General features: G+C 40.9%; 1 protein-coding gene across 19 annotated transcripts in view; it reads left to right on the forward strand.

Annotated features, from left to right (window-relative positions):
* TNS3 (tensin 3) overlaps nt 1-19,181 on the forward strand; it is a 340,704-nt gene that overhangs the window by 131,363 nt on the left and 190,160 nt on the right. For 17 of the 19 annotated variants that reach the window (XM_007061354.4, XM_027823761.3, XM_027823765.3 and 14 more), the window contains one exon: nt 15,609-15,647. The exons of the other annotated variants lie outside the window; for them this stretch is intronic. In XM_007061354.4, the coding sequence (XP_007061416.2) occupies nt 15,609-15,647 (39 nt within the window). The remainder of the gene's footprint in view (nt 1-15,608; nt 15,648-19,181) is intronic. 19 annotated transcript variants of the gene reach the window in all.

The following is a 19,181-nucleotide window of genomic DNA, read 5'->3' on the forward strand; positions in this document are numbered from 1 at the left end:
AAGTACGTTGCTGAATCAGGGCTTCTCACTCTATGCCATTTTGGTTACACTGTTGGCAGAAATCCTACAGTGGTAATTTTCGGAGAGTAAAATAGTTTAACCATGTAAATTATACTGAATGCACTGTATAGGTAGGGGCAAACGCAGTTCCAGTGTTGTCCAACCTACTTGGTATATCAACCGTTTGGAATAAAAGAATCATAGAAATGTAGGGTTGCATGGGACCTCAAGAGGTCATCAAGTCCAACCCTCTGCACTGAGGCAGGATCAAACAAACCTAGAAGAATGCTGACATTGTAGGGCAACACAGTGACTGTAACAGATCCCAGCAAAAGTGATTAATTTAGAAATGATACCAACAATATTATTCAGTGAGTGCTTCAGTCCTTGTGCTCGACATTACTTTTCTGTATCCCCCATTCCTCCCTTAAAGCTTGCATTTGAAACAGAGTCATCTGACTATAATGAGAATTAAAATGTGCCCCAATTTTCTGAGGTAAATATTGATCCAAGGTAAAAGTGTAGGACCAGCGTCACTGGGTGCTCTACTCGCCGCTAAGGGTGCCTCCATCTGGCTGCATCTAGGGATTAGGTATGCCAGTCTGATGACCCTCCTGCAGTTGTTCACTCCGTCACTCTCCCCATCTCGCTTGCTTGTGACTCGACTGCTCCCGCTTCATGGCTTGAACCTCCGGCCCCGCTTCATGGCTTGATCCTCCGGCCAGGTCACAGTAGTCTTTCCCTTCTGAGGTATCAAAGTCTCTCAGGACTCACTGTCTCAGACAGTCATTCCTTTCACTGCCCCTTAACGGTGCCAATGCCCAGTGACTGGTAGTGGAACCCAGGCCTGTCCTCTACACTGGGTTCCAGCCCAAGGACGCTACAACAATTGGGCAAGGTTTGCACAGCCCCAAACCTTGCTACTGTATCCCTGGGCCACTTCCTACCTTACCTTCTCTCACTCTGAGAGTGACTATAGCTTCTCTCTCTGCAGCCTCCTTCTCCTCTCAGCTACTGGGCTTTATACAGGCCCCTCCTGTTCCTATCCAACTCATCTTCTTCTTTAATTAATCCTCATTGCTCTGTGGCTCGACCTCCAGGGGCAGCTTATACAGTTAATTGGCCAACCTAGCCACTTAACTCCTTTGGGCCTTGTGTTGGGTGGACACCCCCTCACAGCCAAATATGCACGTAAAGGAGTTCTCCATGCACATATTGTTGTTGTTTGTATTACAAAAGCCCTTAGAGGCCAGTATCACGCTTGGGGCCCCATGGTGCTAAGTGCTATGTGAACACATACTGAGACACAGTTCGTGCCCCCAGAGTTTATATTCTGAGAGACAGAGTGGAAGGGGGAACAGAGCCACTGAGAGGTGAAGGGACAAACAACAGGTCGGTGGCAGAGTTGTGAGTAGAACTAAGGTCTCCTTAATCTCAAATCAATGCTCTATCCATCAGACCATGCTGTCTTCCCTTCCCTATGTGAAACGGGGGAGGCTCAGTTACCTTCTTGGCACTAACCCCTCGCTTGGGTTTGATGGAGACTCTCTGTGAGGTCCAACGTGGGAAGGGCCGGTGGATGCATATTATCTCTCCACCATCTGTGTAGGCCTTACCTGGAAAGGAACTATATCCTTAAGCTGTGTTGTATTCACTTTTCTGCATAACCCAAGGAGTGGCTCCTGGGCAGCCACCGCTGGAACTACGTCACCAAGCCTGGATGTGGGGCAGGCTGCATCTTTTTCTGAATGGGGTAAATCCTGTTCCCTGATTGAGTAGTGGGGGAAACTTCCACAAGGAGATCCTCACAGGGATTTTTCTCCACAGACCATCCCATCTTCCTAGATTTCTACTCTGGAGGAAACAGTTTGGCACAGAAGCTTTTAAAGGTAAATCTTTCCATATAGTAAACAGACTGTGTCATCAAAGGCAGAAAACTTTTTATTTACTGTCATTCTCTTCACAATAAAAATATAGGAATGGGGAAGCGAGAATGTGGAAGTGTGGAGTTGGATGATATAAGTAAAAATAAAACAAAATTTCATCTCTGAAAGTGTTTTGTAAATTGGAAGCACCAGGTTGTAGATCTGATGGTGAACAGACTACATCTGGTGTATATTATGAGGAAGGGTGATTTAACAGATTATTTATGTGGCTAATTTAACCCCCACTTGCTTTAAAATATTTCTATACCATGCCAATGGAAGAGACTTAAATGATAGCACCCCTTTGGTGTTGTCCGTGGGGACTGAACCCAGGATTTCTGGGTCTTAATGTATGTATCTCTATACTGCCTAATGTAAAGAACTGAAGATCAATAGCTCATAGGTTGCAGCAGACTCATATGTATGGTATTTAGAACAAGCCACTAGAGTGGGGGGAAAGCAACCCTGTGTAAGGTTGGGTTACAACTGCAAAATAATGATGAATGTACTTGGAAGCCAAGCATAAGACTTCTGTCAACAAGGGGAGTACTGCATACCTGCCTATGATGGGAAATTGAAAAGCATGGCATTTTCCCTTTGGCTGGAGTTCTCCTATCTCCTCTCTGGTTTCCCTCTCCCATTAAAAGTACAATTAATCATTTTATATTTTTAACATATCAGATCAGGAAAATAATCTGTTGCTGATTTTATGTGAGTTATGAGACAAGTGAGGGTCCAGGTTCCAAAAACTATTTTCTCTATCATGTCTATCATGGCAGGACTGATCTCTATTCCTCCTCAAATCCTTTTGATGCCGCTTTCATAGTTGTGCCCACTACAGCAATGGCAGTTGTGGCACTGATGTCCCCCACCGATGTTGTAGCAACAAAAGTACTGAGATTTTGGAAGCAGACCTAAGAGCCTGGGAAATTTCCCCAAAGTCTGAGTGTCAGGCTAAAGTCCTGAGATAAGACAGGTCTGGTGTACATCTGGTTTGTTTTCTCTCAAAAAAAAATCAGTGTGTACTCATATTTTATTCCCTTGAGGGAGGAAAACTTCCATGGAACCATTTCCCTCCTTCTTTCCAGAGCCCCTTCTGGTGGTGTGTAAGATCTGTTTGACTTCGTAAATGAAGCATGTTTTCTCATGAGGATTATACCAAAATAAATAGGTCTGTAATCCTAAAAGGATAACAGAGTTCACTGTGGAATGTGTACCTAATTAAGCTTTAAGAGGTCAGACCTGATACAAAGGAAGCAGAAGTGGAGGCTCTCAATAAAAGTAAATACAATTGACAAAAAAATGGATTTGTTTTTTTGTTTTCATTCTTTTGAAGAAAAAAATCCAACAATACCCAAGATATTCTGAATAAAAAATTGCATTTATATAACAGGTTTTGCCCAAGCATCTCAAACTTTACAAGTCTTGCATTAGTTAAGCCTCGCAAAGCCCTTTTTGGGTGTAATAGTAGCATACCCCTCGCTCAGATGGGCAAACTAAATTACAGATAGGATTAGTCTCTTGCCCAAGGTCACCCGGGTTAGTGGGAGAGGCGGGAAAAATAATAAAAATATATTACAAAGTCACTGGCTTTAATCACCGTATGCTATCCCAAGACTCCATTTTAGGTTCTTGTAAGTATTTCTTTGCCTCTGGACTCTTTCGGGGCATAGCCAATTATCTGAGTTCGAGAGCTAGCTGATATAGAAAATGCTGATCTGTTATTACCTGTCTCTGATTAACTGGAGAGCTCCTCCATTACTGCATCCAGGAACCCCTATAGGTTTTGGTAGCTCTGAAGAGTTCCTTCTGTTTTGTTCTTTACAAATGCCCCATACGGAGCTAGGTACCAAATGTCTCCCCCTGTGCATGCCCTTTGAGAGAATTGTAGGTGGACTTTGATTTATGTAACAGGGAACTTTTTTTTCTTTCCTTTTGCAATCTGACATGTTCACAGTTTTCTTTTTGGGGGTTTCTCAATATAGGTCACGTGTGTGACCTTGCCAAATCAAACAAGACACTGTGGAGAGAAAAGCTAAGCTTCCAGGTGGCGGAGAAATGTGAACAATACTTTTTTTATTTCTTAGAATAGCCGCATTCCGGGTTCTTAGTGAGGATCTCTTTTCCAGCAGTTCCAGTGATTTCATATTAAACAACTCTTTCTATTGCCTTATGGATGTTTTGTGCACAGGAGTTTATGTGTATTTAAAGGCACTGAAGTATAAAATGTCTTCTGAAGGAATGTAACTTTCCTTTTAAGGTGCTAACATAGGGCCCTGCTCTGTAATTCCAAATGAGGCAACAAGGAGTTTTGCTTCTGTCAGGAATGTAGGAACAGGCTCCTGGCTTAGACATCATAATGCTCAGTGCCTGTATGTGGCAGTGCTTTTTACTTTCAAAGAGTTCTGCAAACATTAACTAATCCTTCATGACACCTCTCTGAGGTAGGTAAGCATAGTATTATCCTCATTTTATCAGACAGAAAACTCTGAAGCAGAGAATTTAATAAGGCCAATAATTTAATAAGGCTCTGTCAAAGCAGGGTTTAGAACTCAAGAGTTTCTGGCTGTATTTCCTCATTCTTTCCCTTAGCAAATTTACTATAGAATTAGGCATCAGAAAATGCAATGTATGAGACTGCATTTATTTGAAGGCCATTCTAATATGTTTTGAAGGAGCTGTAAAATGAATAAATAAGTAAACCTTTGCTGGTTTCTACAGACACAGTCATGAACCCAGACATGTTAAATCTGTTTTAACCTAATTTTAATTTTGTAAAATTTACTGAATTTCTTTTATTATCTTGAGAATTTAGTATGCTTTAAAATTTCCATACACTAATTTGGTTTGGAAAATTCCCTTTAAAAATTATAATTTGCTGAGGAGAATTTTCATAGGAAGTGACAAATAGCCAAAGTGACCATAGGTCCAGATTGTACTGAGACAGGCTTTTTTTGCATGTGATCTCCAAGTAATTCCTTTGGGGACTTCTGAAATGTCTCAATATTTCTTTATTTCATCAGTCAAAATGTTTGGGTTTATACAGGTGTGTGTGTCAATTAATCGCAGTAACTTATGCGATGAACTCAAAAAAATTAATTGTGATTTTAAAAATGAATTGTGATTAATCATACTGTTAAACAATAGAATACCAACTGAAATTTATTAAATGTTTTGAATGTTTTTCTACATTTTCAAATATATTGATTTTTATTACAATGCAGAATACAAAGTGCACAGTGATCACTTTATATTATTATTTTTATTACAAATATTTGCACTGTAAAAATTATGAACAAAAGAAATAGTATTTTTCAGTTCACCTCATATAAGTACCATAGTGCAATCTCTTTATCGTGAAAGTTTAACTAACAAATGTAGATTTTTTTTTCTTACATAACTGCACTCAAAAACAAAACAACATTAAACTTTCGATCCTACAAGTCCACTAAGTCCTACTTCTTGTTCAGCCAATTGCTAAGACAAACAGGTTTGTTTACATTTACAGGAGATAATGCTGCCTGCTTCTTATTTACAATGTCACCTCAAAGTGAGAACAGGCGTTTGCATGGCACTTTTGTAGTCGGTGTTGCAAGGTATTTATGTGCCAGACATGCTAAACATTCATATTCCCCTTCAAGTTTCAGCCAGACATGCTTTCATGCTGATGACGCTCATTAAAAAAAATGATGCATTAATTAAATTTGTGACTGACCTCCTTGGGGGAGAACTGTATGTCTCCTGTTCTGTTTTACCTGCATTCTGCCATATATTTCATGTTATAGGCAGTCTTGGATGGTGACCCTGCACATGTTCGTTTTAAGAACATTTCCACACCAGATTTGACAAAATGTAAAGAAGGTACTATGTGAGATTTCTAAAAATAGCTACAGCAGTCGATCCAAGGTTTAAGAATCTGAAGCACCGTCCAAAATCTGAGCGGAATGAGGTGTGGAGCATGCTTTCAGAAGTCTTAACAGAGCAACACTCTGATGCGAAAACTACAGAACCCAAACCACCAAAAAACAAAATCAATGTTCTGCTGGTGGCATCTGACTCAGACGATGAAAATGAACACGCATCGGTCTGCTCTGCTTTGGATCATTATTGAGCAGAACCCATCATCAGCGTGGACGCATGTCCACTGGAATGGTGGTTGAAGCATGAAGAGACATATGAATTTTTACCTCATCTGGCACGTAAATATCTTGCAACACCGGCTACAACAGTGCCATGTGAACTCCTGTTCTCACTTTCAGGTAACATTGTAAACAAGAAGCAGGCAGCATTACCTTCTGCAAATTGTAACCAAACTTGTTTGAGCAATTGGATGAAGTAGGACTGAGGCTCTAAAGTTTTACATTGTTTTATTTTTGAATGCAGTTATTTTTTGTACACAATTCTACATTTGTAAGTTCAACTTTAAAGATAAAGAGATTGCACTACAGTACTTGTATTAGGTGAATTGAAAAATACTATTTCTTTTGCTTTTTACAGTGCGAATATTTGTAATAAAAATAAATATAAAGTGAGCACTGTACATTATGTATTGTGTTGTAATTGAAATCAATATATTTGAAAATGTAGAAAGCATCAAAAATATTTAAATAAATGGTATTCTATTGCTTAACAGTGCGATTGAGTGTGATTAATTTTTTTAATCCCGTGATTAATCGTGATTGATTTTTTTAATTGATTGGCAGCCCTAATATATATATATAATAAACTAGAAATTGTTCAGTATTGCTATACTGACTAGCATTTGCTGTGTGTACCAGGAATAAACAGTCCAGTAGAATGAGTGTTAAGTGTGAAGTATTTGGAGGGAAAAATTGAATGTGTGTAGAACAGCTCTGATAGTATCTTTTATCCATTGTTTCAGAGTAGCAGCCGTGTTAGTCTGTATTCGCAAAAAGGGGGGGGAACTATATAGCACTTGTTCAGTGTTTCCTGGTAAACTCATTTAGAACACTAAGCTACTGAAAAAAACCCTCCATTCTGAGAAATATGGATGTCTTTGAGTTAGAAGTTGGTGGTAGTACACATTTATTACAAGGGGTACTTTTGTTTTTTTATGCTTATTTAGAGATCCTAAAAATGGTACCACAAAATATCCTGGTTTTGAAAATGTAAATGACAAACAGCAGTATTTTAGCAGACGATATTTTCATTATTTTCAGACACTGAAGTGAAATCAAACAGCCTTTTGGTCATTTTATCAAAGTGCTTTTTTCAAGGAATGTGAGTAAATAATAAACTCCAAGCAAAGAAAGTTAATGTGTATCTGGAGCTGTTAATAGATAAATAAATAAAGATTTTTAAACAATTCCATTAACTCTCACCAAATCTAGTCTTTGTTTGCTGTCATTTTAGCAAAAAGTCAGCAGGCTCTTCTTACATCACTGTAATTCTGTAAGCTTTGCTAGACATAGCATTATCAGTGCCCTATATTTTTCATTACTTTCACTCTGCCTACCATCCTTTAACAACAATTAATAATGTACTAAAAATACTGCCTCTTAGCAGATCAAAGTGCTTTATTTGAATAAGAAATTTTGTCTATATTGTGCATAGACTTTTATACACAATGTTGCAGTCATATCCCACATCTACTGTAAAAATTTTATAGCTTATATCTATAATTTACTTGGGGGTTAGCTGTTGTTCAGAGTGAATGCTACAATATAACTAAACAAATAAGGTGTACAGCTTTTCAAGGAGAGCATTGAACGGTATTGGAGGTTGAAGCTTTGAAATCTAGCTCTGGAGCTGTCTGGCTCACTCTTTGTAGAGGGCTGTTTCTCTTAGAAGGCTTGACTAGTTGTAGAAGGAGGCTCAGCCACAATTTTTAAAAAGATCAAAATAGAGTACGGGGGGATGGTGCACTGTATAAAAGGTAATGGTAGAATGTAAACATTGGATGTCCAAGCAAGTGATGCTGTAATATGACAGAGGGGGCACTATGGTACAGCTTTAAAGCAAGTGGTAATGTATTTTTTCCTTTGTATGTGCACTGTTAGAAAGCCAACAAATAACATGTTATCAGCTTTTTGAAGTTAATATATTTGTCATCTCAGGTGATGGCTGGTTACTGATTGCACACTGTTGCATGGCACTGAGATAAAGAAACACTACCCAAGGTTTCTCAGAAAATGTAAATAATTACTGGAGGCAGAATTTGTTGTTAAATTAATTCTTTGTTAAATATATTGTCGGCATCAATGCAAGACTTCTCAAAAGTAAGATTGTGGCTCAGGACGACATTATTTCTCAGGAAAGCACTTAAATGTGTGCTTAACTTTAAGCACATGCTTAAATTCCATTGAAGTCAATGATATTTAAGTCAGTAAATTAAAGTTGTTAAACTTTTCCTTAATTTTGGGGCCTTATGTGTCCACAATATATGTGTACTTGCACAAGCAGAGAATTGTGCCTACAAACTATGCATTCTGCGTGCAAAAACATGTAGTTTACACACAATTTTTTGCATGTGCAATTTGCATATGTTGGGGGGTGGTTATATGTCTAGGTGCATGTGCGTATATTTTGCAGGCACAGAGAAGGTGCCTAGTTTTGAAAAGTTGACCTAAGCATTTTTATGGTATTGTTGCATAATAATTAGTATAAATGTATAGATATTGAAAAACATTGTGTACATATTGAAATATGATATTTTATAAGTGATTATTTAATGTACTTTTTAGTACAATTAAACACACTAGAAGAAGTAGACAAGTGAGTGACTCTAAATTGCAGGGGTATATTAGTAGGCAGCCTTATAGCTGCCAGTAGATGTAACTTCCGGAGAGGTCAGGAAAATTCTTTTAGGGCTTACATCCACTTACACTAGAGAATATAATAGGGGGTGAGTAATGTATAAAACAGTTGAATATGGTAGCTGAATATGGCAGTTGCCAGTACTGCAGTAATATTCGATTTGAATAAAGTGATCCTGCAACTTTTCTTTCTAGCACTATAGGTGTAAAAAATTGAGTTGTGTCTCGTGAACAGAATAAAACCAGGCTGTGTTCTTCTGTAGACAGGTATCATTTTGTAAAGTCATAGACAAGCTTTAAAGCAAGCACTCTTTTTGTAAATGTGTCACTTAATGGAAAATTTCATTGGGAATACACATACATTCTTTCTCCTGTATGAAGTTATTTCTCTGTCACTTGGAAATATGAAATTACAACACAGTCTGTACTATAACAATAATCTTAACATAGCACTTTTCATCCATAGATCTCTAAGTATTTTACAAAGGAGGTTAGTACCATTATCCCCATTTTACAGATGGGGAAACTGAAGTACAGGGAGGTCACCTGGCAAACCAGTGGCAGAGCTGGAAATTGAATTCAGGTCTCGTGAGTCCCCAACCCTATTCACCAGGCCACACTGGCTCCCTAACTAATATAATATTAATCATGATACCGAGGAAGTTTTTCAGACTGATATTTTGAGCATTGAAATGGTGTGAAAAATATTGCATTTAATAATAGAGATAAAGGGAAACCACCAACTTGAGTAAATTTGGTCCATTTTAAATATGTTAGCTAAAACTAGTTTCAGGTACGACACCTACTTCAAAGTCCCCCTGCAAATTTGTGTGCTTTTACAATCACATATTCCTGTTTTTCACTCCCCTACTGCTGCTTGAAAGATCCACATAAAAGGCAAGGGAAACAGACTCTTTATAAAGTGCTGTGAAGTGGGCAAAGTAGACAAACTGAAACAAAAAAAAAAGTCCCTATTTTCTTTTCAAGTATAATCTTTACTATAGTTGCTAAAGTACAAATGTAGATAGAAGTCTGATTTTTTTATTGAGAGAGTCCCTTTAAAATTGCAAGCTCATAGGAGCCTAGAAAAAATGGGCATGCTTTGGACCAAATTTTGGCTGCGGTAGCACAACTGCAGAAGGGAATGAGAGGGAAAACAATACGGGGAGCCCCTTCCCCACCTTTGCTGAAACATAGTTGGCAGTCATAATACAGTCTCCTGCTCTCCAGACATGCAGGTAGACTCTGTTAGCTCTTTTAAGAGGAATGAGTTCCTTACAGGCGGGGTCCCACTCCTTGTGTGCCACTTGGTGGCTGGAGGGCTGATTTGGGGACAGGTGGGCTGGGCATGGATCCCCTAGACAGGATCCCCAGGGAGTTCATTTTCTCCAGCAAACTTGGAGCAATACAACAGCTCCTGGAGTCTGTAGGGAAAGGCTTCCAGCCATTATCACTCATGCAATCCAACTCTTCACTTCACCCCAGCGCCGTTGTGGCTGTAAAAGCAGTGATTAAGCGGTTTGACTTTTGTAGAGCTCTGGCTGCTTTGAGTGAAGGTGTTACATAAAATTGCATGTCAGGCAGAAGGTCAGGGAGGCAGAAGCTGTCTTCACTTCAAATAACTGGAATCTTAATCATGACAGTTTATTAACATCTTCCACCTGTTAAATATGCTTGCTCTGTTGGACACAGGTGATTAGCAAAAGTCAGCAGCAGCCATGATGAAATCTGCAGCAAAAAAATGGGTGTATGCATATCACTTAGTCCACAGACTGTCAAACTCAGGGGTCACAGAGAGGCTTCAGGTGGTGAGAACCAGCATCCATTTTCTTGGGGCTAGCTTGGGAGAGTTGGGGATGGCTGGCGGGAGCAGTCATGAGACTTTTTCAGCCTTAATGGGGGATTCCTGGTACGGGAAAGTTTGAGAACCACTGACTTAAATCTTTCCCAAGCAAAGGCTCAGCTATCCAGGCAAACACCATCCATTTCCACATTGAGGGAGAAAAAAATATTCTAGGATGGAAGGTTTACAGGAGTTGAGAGACCTGAGTGGGTTTTGTTTGATGTAGTCAACTCTGCTTCTCTCTACCTGTGTTGTGCATAGGACTTGACAACCTCTTCATTCCTGCTGGTTAAAATATTGAATAAATTGAGTCTTGCTTTTTAAAAGATTGTAATGAATATGGCTGCGCAGTGCTGTGGTACACTAGACCTTTTATGGTACTCATCAGGGCACCAGGTGTATCACGACTCAGACGCAAATGGTGTAGGTGCTTCAGCTGCGAGGCCCTAACAGTGCTCGCACAGGTAGATCCCGTAGAGCACTAAGCTGCATGGCTAAGTGAAAGGGTATTTTACTAGGGCTGGGAAAGTAAATGTTCTAGGTTCAGATGCAAAAGTGGTACACTTCAAGTGCAACACAGCTGTTCCTAGCATGGCCTCTGGGGGCACTCCAATAGAGGGTTAGGGCTCCTCAGAATGGACCTTAATATTATACAAGAAGATCTGGACAACCTTGAAAACTGGAGAAATGGGATGAAATTTAATAGTGCAAAGTGCAAGTTCATTCACTTGGGGACTAACAAGAAGAATTTTTTCTACAAGCTGGCGGTGTATCACTTGGAAGTGACAGAAGAGGAGAAAGACCTGGGTATATGTGTTGATCACAGGATGACTATGAGCCGCCAATGTGATACAACCATAAAAAAGGCTAATGCAGTCCTAAGGTGTATTCTGAACTGCAGCTTGGACAAAAGCTGCTTGGCAACTGTCTGACATTCTTTCCTACACTTTCTTGTTCAGAACTTTACCCTGACATGTTCACCTGCCTTCAGATATAGGTATTTTGAAGTGGATCCCTGGTTACGTATCACTTTTATTTTGTATTTTGACTAGCATACCTCTGTCTGGGATGAGTAGTTTGCAGGGTAATGCCAGAGGAGTAATGGAATGTTGATACACCAAAGCTGTCAAACTCCCTGTGGTTAAAAGAACAACAAGACAGGCAAGATTACTTTTTGTGCACAAATAGAATGCTTACGAGGTATGTTTGCTTTTCAATAATTTACAGGCTAAAGAAAACCCTTTAAAACATTTTTCCCCCAAGGCACTTTAACAACTACCTTTTTTGGTAATTTTTAAAAGATCCATCTTCTCATAATTTATTGCGTCTAACTCCTTTTACATGAACTGCAGTTCCCTCCCCCCTTCATCTGATTAAATAATTTACTTTAAAGAGAAAGATGACAATGATAATGTGCTTTACGAATATTAACATATTAAGTCTCAACACCCATAAGAGGCAGGTAAGAACAGACAAGCTAAGCAATCTGCCCAATGTCACGCTGTGAGGCAGTGGAGAAGCTGGGAAAATAACTCAAGAGTCCTAACTTCTGGTTCCCTGCTCTAACCACCAGGCAGTCGAGTTGGTTTGTGTTTTAATGGAAAAAAGAACAGCTAGATGAATTCTCCACCTCCCCAGGTGAGGCCATCTGCATGGTATCCCACATTAAATCATGTCTCCTTCTAATTAGTGCCCTGAGACACCGTTTGCTGTAACTATATAGCAAGGCTGAGATTTTCAATTCCACCTAAGGGATCTGGACCCTCTGTTCTCTTTAAAATGTCAGTGCACATTTTACACTCTATATTTGGAGGGGTGATTGGCCTGTCTATTAGTGCAAAAGGAAGTTGCCTTTCATTCCAGTCACTGAAAAATATGAACAAATAACCCAACCATATTTCAGTTCTGGAGAAAATTATAGATGGATTTATTTTAAATTATTTTCTATAGACTACCAACAACTGCTGTAAAATCAGAGCCCAGGGCCTAATCTTACAATTGCTGAGCACCTTCCTTTCTTGTTGATGTCACTGGGAGTTGAGGCTGCCCAACAATTCAGAGATCTGGGCCCTAATGAGCACTCTGTGGCCATGGAGGCGTCCTTTGTAGCTGGAGAGGTATTTCCAATACAGATAGGGAAGTGTTAGTATTATACACGACACTGATGAGACCTCATCTGGAATACTCTGTGCAATTCTGGTTTCTCATGTTGAGAAAGATGAATTCAAACTGGAACAGGTGCAGAGAAGGGATACTAGGATGATCTGGGGAATGGAAAACCTACCTGATGAGAGGAGACTCAAAGAGCTTGGCTTGTTTAGCCTAACCAAACAAAGGCTGACGGGAGATATGATTGCTCTCTATAAATACATCAGAGGGATAAACACCAGCGAGGGAGAGGAGTTATTTAAGGTAAGAGTCAATGCTGACACAAGAACAAATGGATATAAACTGGCCATCAACAAGTTTAGGCTTGAAATTAGATAAAGGTTTCTAACAATCAGAGGAGTGAAATTCTGGAACAGCCTCTGAAGGGGAGCAGTGGGGCAAAAAATCTAATTGGCTCAAGACTGTACGTAGTAAGTTTAGGTAGGGGATGATATGATGAGACTGTCTACACTGGCATATAGCTGATCTGCAGCAGCTATTAGCAAATATCCCCAATGGCTGGTGATGGGACACTAGATGGGGAGGGCTCTGAATTAGTACATATAATTCTTTCCCAGGTGTCTAGCTGTTGGGTCTTTCCATAAGCTCAGGGTTCAACTTCCCGACCCCAAATATGATAGTCAGGAATTTTCCTCTGGGTCAGATTGGCAGAGACCCTGGGGGGTTTTGCCTTTCCCTGCAGCATAGAATATGGGTCACTTGCAGGTTTAAACTAGTGTAAATGGTGGATTCTCTGTTACTTGATGTCTTTAAATCAGGATTTGAGGACTTCAGTAACTCAGCCAGAGATTATGGGTCTATTAGAGGAGTGGGTGAGCAAGGTTTTGTGACCTGCCTTGTGCAGGAGTTCAGACTAGGTGATCATGAATGGTCCCTTCTGCCTGAAAGTCTGAGAGTCTATTAAAGGCAAATAAGTAACTCACAGATTTCCAGGCCAGGATCAATATATCGTATGTCTCATTGGGTGCCCCTCTGCATAGTCTCTTTGCTGCTTCAGCAGCAGGGGTGGCAAGTTATATGGGCTTGTGGTGCCCGTGCTCCAGGAATATTCAGGGCCTGGGGGCCTGGCTCCACCAATGTTCAGGGCCGGGTCTCTCCCCTGTCCCTGCCTGCTGCCCCCGCGCACCTCACCCAGAGCGTCTCCTGGCCCCGCCTGCCACGCCCAGGAAATTTAAAAGGGCCTAGGGGCCCCCGGCTGCTGCCGCCACCACCGACCTCGCAGAGAAAGAGGACAAGTTTGCTTCCTGGGTCAGGCTTTTCCCAAGATTTTCCACACTCTCTCCCTATTGATGGGATGTGCCTGCACATGCACCCTGGAGAGTCACAAGGTGGGGAGCGGATATTGATACTAAATGATGAGCTAAAAATTTTTACCTGCTCAGCCGATTCATCACAAGATGAACCCGTAAAAGTCTAAGAGTATAGCCCTCTCCCCACAGTGGATAATATCCCAAAAGCTGAAGAAAAGGGAATCAGAGAAGACAACTACATGTATTCACGATGCATGGTATATGCTCTTGCTTTCTATGAAACTGTGATGAAATCTCTTAGTCCCAAAGACCACCTCTGCCAAGGTAGCTCAAACAATGAGGGCCAGCTGTGTGTAGTTGCATGCAAAACATACATGACTGGTGTGCTCTGCAGAAGATGCTAACTGCTTGACTTGTGGGAGAGAAGGAGTTTGTAGCACTGTTTTGAAGCATGTTTGCTTCTTCTTGGTCTGTTTTCCCCCTCCTGTTATGGTCGAATGCTGATGAGCCATGTACTGTGCAACCCATATCATTCATTTTTTGAGCAATAAGAGAAGTCATCAATCCTGGTTACTTGTTGCTGCTAACAGGGACAGGAATAAACAGATCAGTATCATGCTGACTCCAGATGCACCTTACATAGGTACTGAACTATTTGTTTTCCTTGTGCTGAAGTTGACAGGTGGGTACAGCAGCCTATGCTAAGGCTTTCCCACAGGAATCGGGTATAGCATTGTAAAATTATAAACCCAGAATTAAAAGCAGATCTGTCTGTCTAAATTTGTTATTCAGGAAATAATGTAATACTCATCCGCCTCTAGAGCTCTGCCCTGTGATGTTCCACAAGGATCCATCCTCTCCCCCACTTTATTCAGCATCTATGAAAGCCACAATGAGAGAGTGTGAAAGTGCATGGACTAAAATGCCAGCGAACGTTGGAATTTGGAGACTGGATCGGATCCGTGTGCCATTTAGTCCGGTATTCTATTTCCAACCGTAGCTGGCATAAGATGAATCCAAATCTCTATCAACCCCACATCAGATGCAGACAATACCATCTCTCACTTATCCAGGGCCTTGGCTGAGATCAGAAAGTTGGAGGATGATCAGGAATAATGTGTTCCCCCAAATAGAAGCTTTATGGCATAAGTAATAGAAGTAGCATTTGTATAGCTATAGAAAGCCACTAAAAATTGTTTGCCATGGCTGATAGTATAGTATGATGTGATCACACTGTTCCTGGTTTTCCATCCATTTTGGTACTTAAATTATTGAACAAGTCTTGCGTAACATGTACAGGCCACAGAATCCTTAATCTGAAGTGTTTAAACTTCAGTATAAGTGGAGTTGACATACCAATTCAGGTCAAGCTGACTTTCCGGTTTTGAACACTGTGGCAGATCCAAACCTAGATTTCTTTCCTTTGCAGATAAGGAGAGTGTAATTTCTGTTTCCTGCCTTTGGCTGAGTCAGGCTGTATGTGAAAATTGACCTATAAATAAGATTCTTTATTCTGGGCCTGATTTGGTGAGCACTTTCAACTCACACTGCATTCAGTTGGATTTGAGGCTACTCAGAAGCTCATGGGATTGAGCCCTCAAAGAGAGAAATATCTTATTTCTTTATTTTATTCTTTTTATTCCAGGTGGTGAAACCCTGCTTCCTGCCAATCAACTACGAACTGGTAAGTGAATCTGACAGTACTAATATCAATCAGGGAAGAGTGCAGTTAAAGGACCAATGGGAGTATTCATACCCACCCGCACCTTACAATCATCTACCACCGTCCTGCTGTGTAAGGTTGGGCAAATCACTTCTTGCTTCTGTGCTTCAGTTTAACCCTCTGTAACATGCTGATAATGATATTTACCCATATTGGGTAAAAAGCATTGTAGAAGTGCTGCTTCGTTATTCATTATTATTTCATTAAAGTCAAATGGCTAAAGACTGAATCAGTGATGCATTGGGTCAGTTACCAAGGGCATTAATAAAAATTGAGTGAGGACTCTAGGATTTGGCCCAATAATTTTATTTATGAGCTAATCCCCTGCTACAGTGTTGGGACTCTGCACAACATTGTTGTAAGAATCGATAAAAGTATTTCAGTAAGAAAAGCAGCCCCTTCCTAGCTTACATCTATAGCTTACAATATTAGTCTTACTGAACATCTGTCATGATACCCTCCGTCATAAGATTATCTTTTAGTTGCTAGAATGCAGAATCCGATGCTATTTTCCTTTGTATTTTTATGCATAATTGGAAAATGTGAAGGGAAAAAAATCCCTCGTTGCTGTGTGTGTTAAAAATGTGAAGTGAACTGGAGTTACTTCTGAACTACTCTCTGAATAATGGATTACCAATTACTGGCATCAGTGGGCTAACTGCTCTTGGGATGTAGGTTTACATGAGAAGTCAGTTTCTGTATGCCAGTCTGTGTGAGTGTGTATGTGCCTCTTATCTATTTGTATCTTTGGTTCTCCAAGCCTTTCTCAAATTGCTGAGCAAACCTGGATGGTTGAGAGCCAAAACATGAATATTGTAGCATGCTCCTAAGTGTCATACATGCATAAGATTCAGGGATCCCCGGCTGCGCAGTTGGGGATGAAGACTCTCTCTGAATTCCTGGCTTTCCATTGATTTTTTGTGTGTGCCTCATGCAGCAGCAGTTTAACATTTACTAGTGATGGCCTGAGGGGTCCTTTAATCCGTGGGTGGTACCTCTAAAAGGTGCCATGCCATCTTTAGGAAGTCCATTTCTCTGTGGTCCCTGATCTAACATAAGGCTTGTTGAAATCAATAAAAATTCTAGGCAGTCTTTTGTGTGTCAAATTGATGGGATTTGGAAGAAGGAGACTAAATGTGAGCTGGCTCCCCTTGTTTACACACAGTAAAGCGTTAACAGAAGTGATTTTTTTCTCCTCATAGTGGACCTTGTTCATTATGCCATCCCATGTGAGGTGGATGAGATGGCACTGTCATCCAAAACTCTCCTGGTCCAGGCAAATGGGGCTAATCTCAGTTTCTTCCATTTGTTCTGGTTATTAGCAATATTCCTGATCTCTTTGGGGTGTGTTACTGCTGAATTGTAAATTGGGCTTGCTCTACTACATTTTCCCAATCCATATAGGTACAGGTGTGGCTTATATTAACTCATTTTCATCCCTTTTTTCTCTATGAAAGGGTGAGCATATTGGGAAGCAGGTGACAGAACTCCTGAAGTCTATTTGTTTGTATGAAATAATTCATTAGGACAAATATGTCATCGAAGCAAGTCCCTGGAAGGATTTTGGAAACACCCCTCGTACTTTATAGTCTCTCTGAACATGAAGGCAAGTGACATACAATCAGTTACCTCTCTATATAACTGTCATACCAGCTCAGCCTCCTTCTGTTTCAAGTGGTCACAAAAGTGCAGTCTCGGAACAAAGGTAACTGTTACTGCTATTAGGCAGATAGAAGATTCCGGTTTTATTTGGACTGGGGAGGTGAACACTCAGTGGGATTCTGATTGGCCCTTCTTTTGGCATAGACAAAGGATCCCTTCAGTTGGATCCCTCCTATTGGCAAACATATCTCTGCAAAATTATTATTTTTCTTATTTAGACTGTAGACTCTTCAGGTCAGACACTTTCTTTTAATCTGTATAGCACCCACATGATGGGGCCCTTATAATACAAATAAGTAATGGACAGCTTCTAAGATAATTCTCCAGTTAGTGGTACAAACATGAAACTGAACTCAGTGAAAAATAAAGATAGTTACAACACATACCTTGCACTATAAGATCTTATCCAGTAACTTAGTAACGATCATTTGGTAATAATACATTCTTTTTCTAATTAGGTTCTTATACTCACCCATAACGATTGTCTGAGCACCTTCCAGCAGTGCATTAAATGATGTGACCAGCATCTATCTATCTTTCTTTCTCCTCTTCCCTCCACCCCCCACCCGGTAGAAAATTGTAGGTGAATTTTTTTTAACATATGCTGTAGTATGTGTTTTATTACTGAGGGCAAGGTTGAGGATATGCATCTTGCACTTGGAATGGAAAGTGGTGAAGTCTGTGGTGGTTCTTAGATCCTGCAGGATTTTGCTCCACAATTTCAGACCTTTATAGTTCTGTTTCCTATACAAACAAGTTTTATCCATGCCAGTGGTTCTCAGGCTTGTTCCGCCGCTTGTGCAGGGAAAGCCCCTGGCGGGCCAGGCTGGTTTGTTTACCTGCCATGTCCGCAGGTTCGGCCGATCACGGCTCCCAGTGGCTGCGATTCGCTGCTCCAGGTCAATGGGAGCTGCGGGAAGCGGTGGCCAGTACGTACCTCGGCCCACACCGCTTCCCACAGCTCCCATTGGCTTGGAGCAGCAAACTGCGGCCACCGGGAGCTGCGATCGGCTGAACCTGCGGATGTGGCAGGTAAACAAACTGGCCCGGCCCGCCAGGGACTTTACCTGCACAAGCGGTGGAACAAGTTTGGGAACGACTGATCCATGCGGTAAACAATTCTGTTGTTTAGGAGGAGCAGAGCTGTCTACTTTATGTACGGATCCCAAGCTTTAAGTGATTTTTTTTTAGGCATCCCATGCTCAGAGCACTTGACTGAGATCTTAAATTTGAGAATAATGAGTGAAAGGATGTAGTAGCCCATGTTTTGCCAATTTATGATTTGCCACTTAAACACAAACTTATCTGTATTCATTCCAAGATATGCAGCTTTTAGTAACACCATTTACTCCTGGGGGAATTCTGTGACAAAAAATTAAAAATTCTGGGTACAATATTTTAAAATTCTGCATAATTCTGCAAATGTTGTCAAATATATATAGTATATAATCACACCTGTTTCAATTATTTTGGTAATTTATTTTAAAATACCTGTCAGAAACTATGTCTAACAATACAGACGCACACAAAAATTCCCCTTGGAGTAGAGTTAAAGAAACCCCTACAACAATCCAGTTCCTGTTTTTCTGTCCCCTCCCCGCCAGAGTCCAGCTTGGGTGCCAGAAACCCACATCCCCTCTCCCCCGCTCCGAGAGCCCAGCCATGGTTCCTCTGCCCAGCCCAGACACTCACACCACCTACCCTCCAGAGCCCATCCGTTGGCACCCCCTGCCCAGACACTCACACACTCTCCCCCCTCATAGCCCAGCCGCACACCCCCCCGCCCAGATACTCTCCCCTTCTCCCCCCAGAGGCTAGCTGCAGCCCCCACCC

The sequence above is a fragment of the Chelonia mydas genome, chromosome 2, assembly GCF_015237465.2.
Source record: "Chelonia mydas isolate rCheMyd1 chromosome 2, rCheMyd1.pri.v2, whole genome shotgun sequence".
Classification (NCBI taxonomy): domain Eukaryota; kingdom Metazoa; phylum Chordata; order Testudines; family Cheloniidae; genus Chelonia; species Chelonia mydas.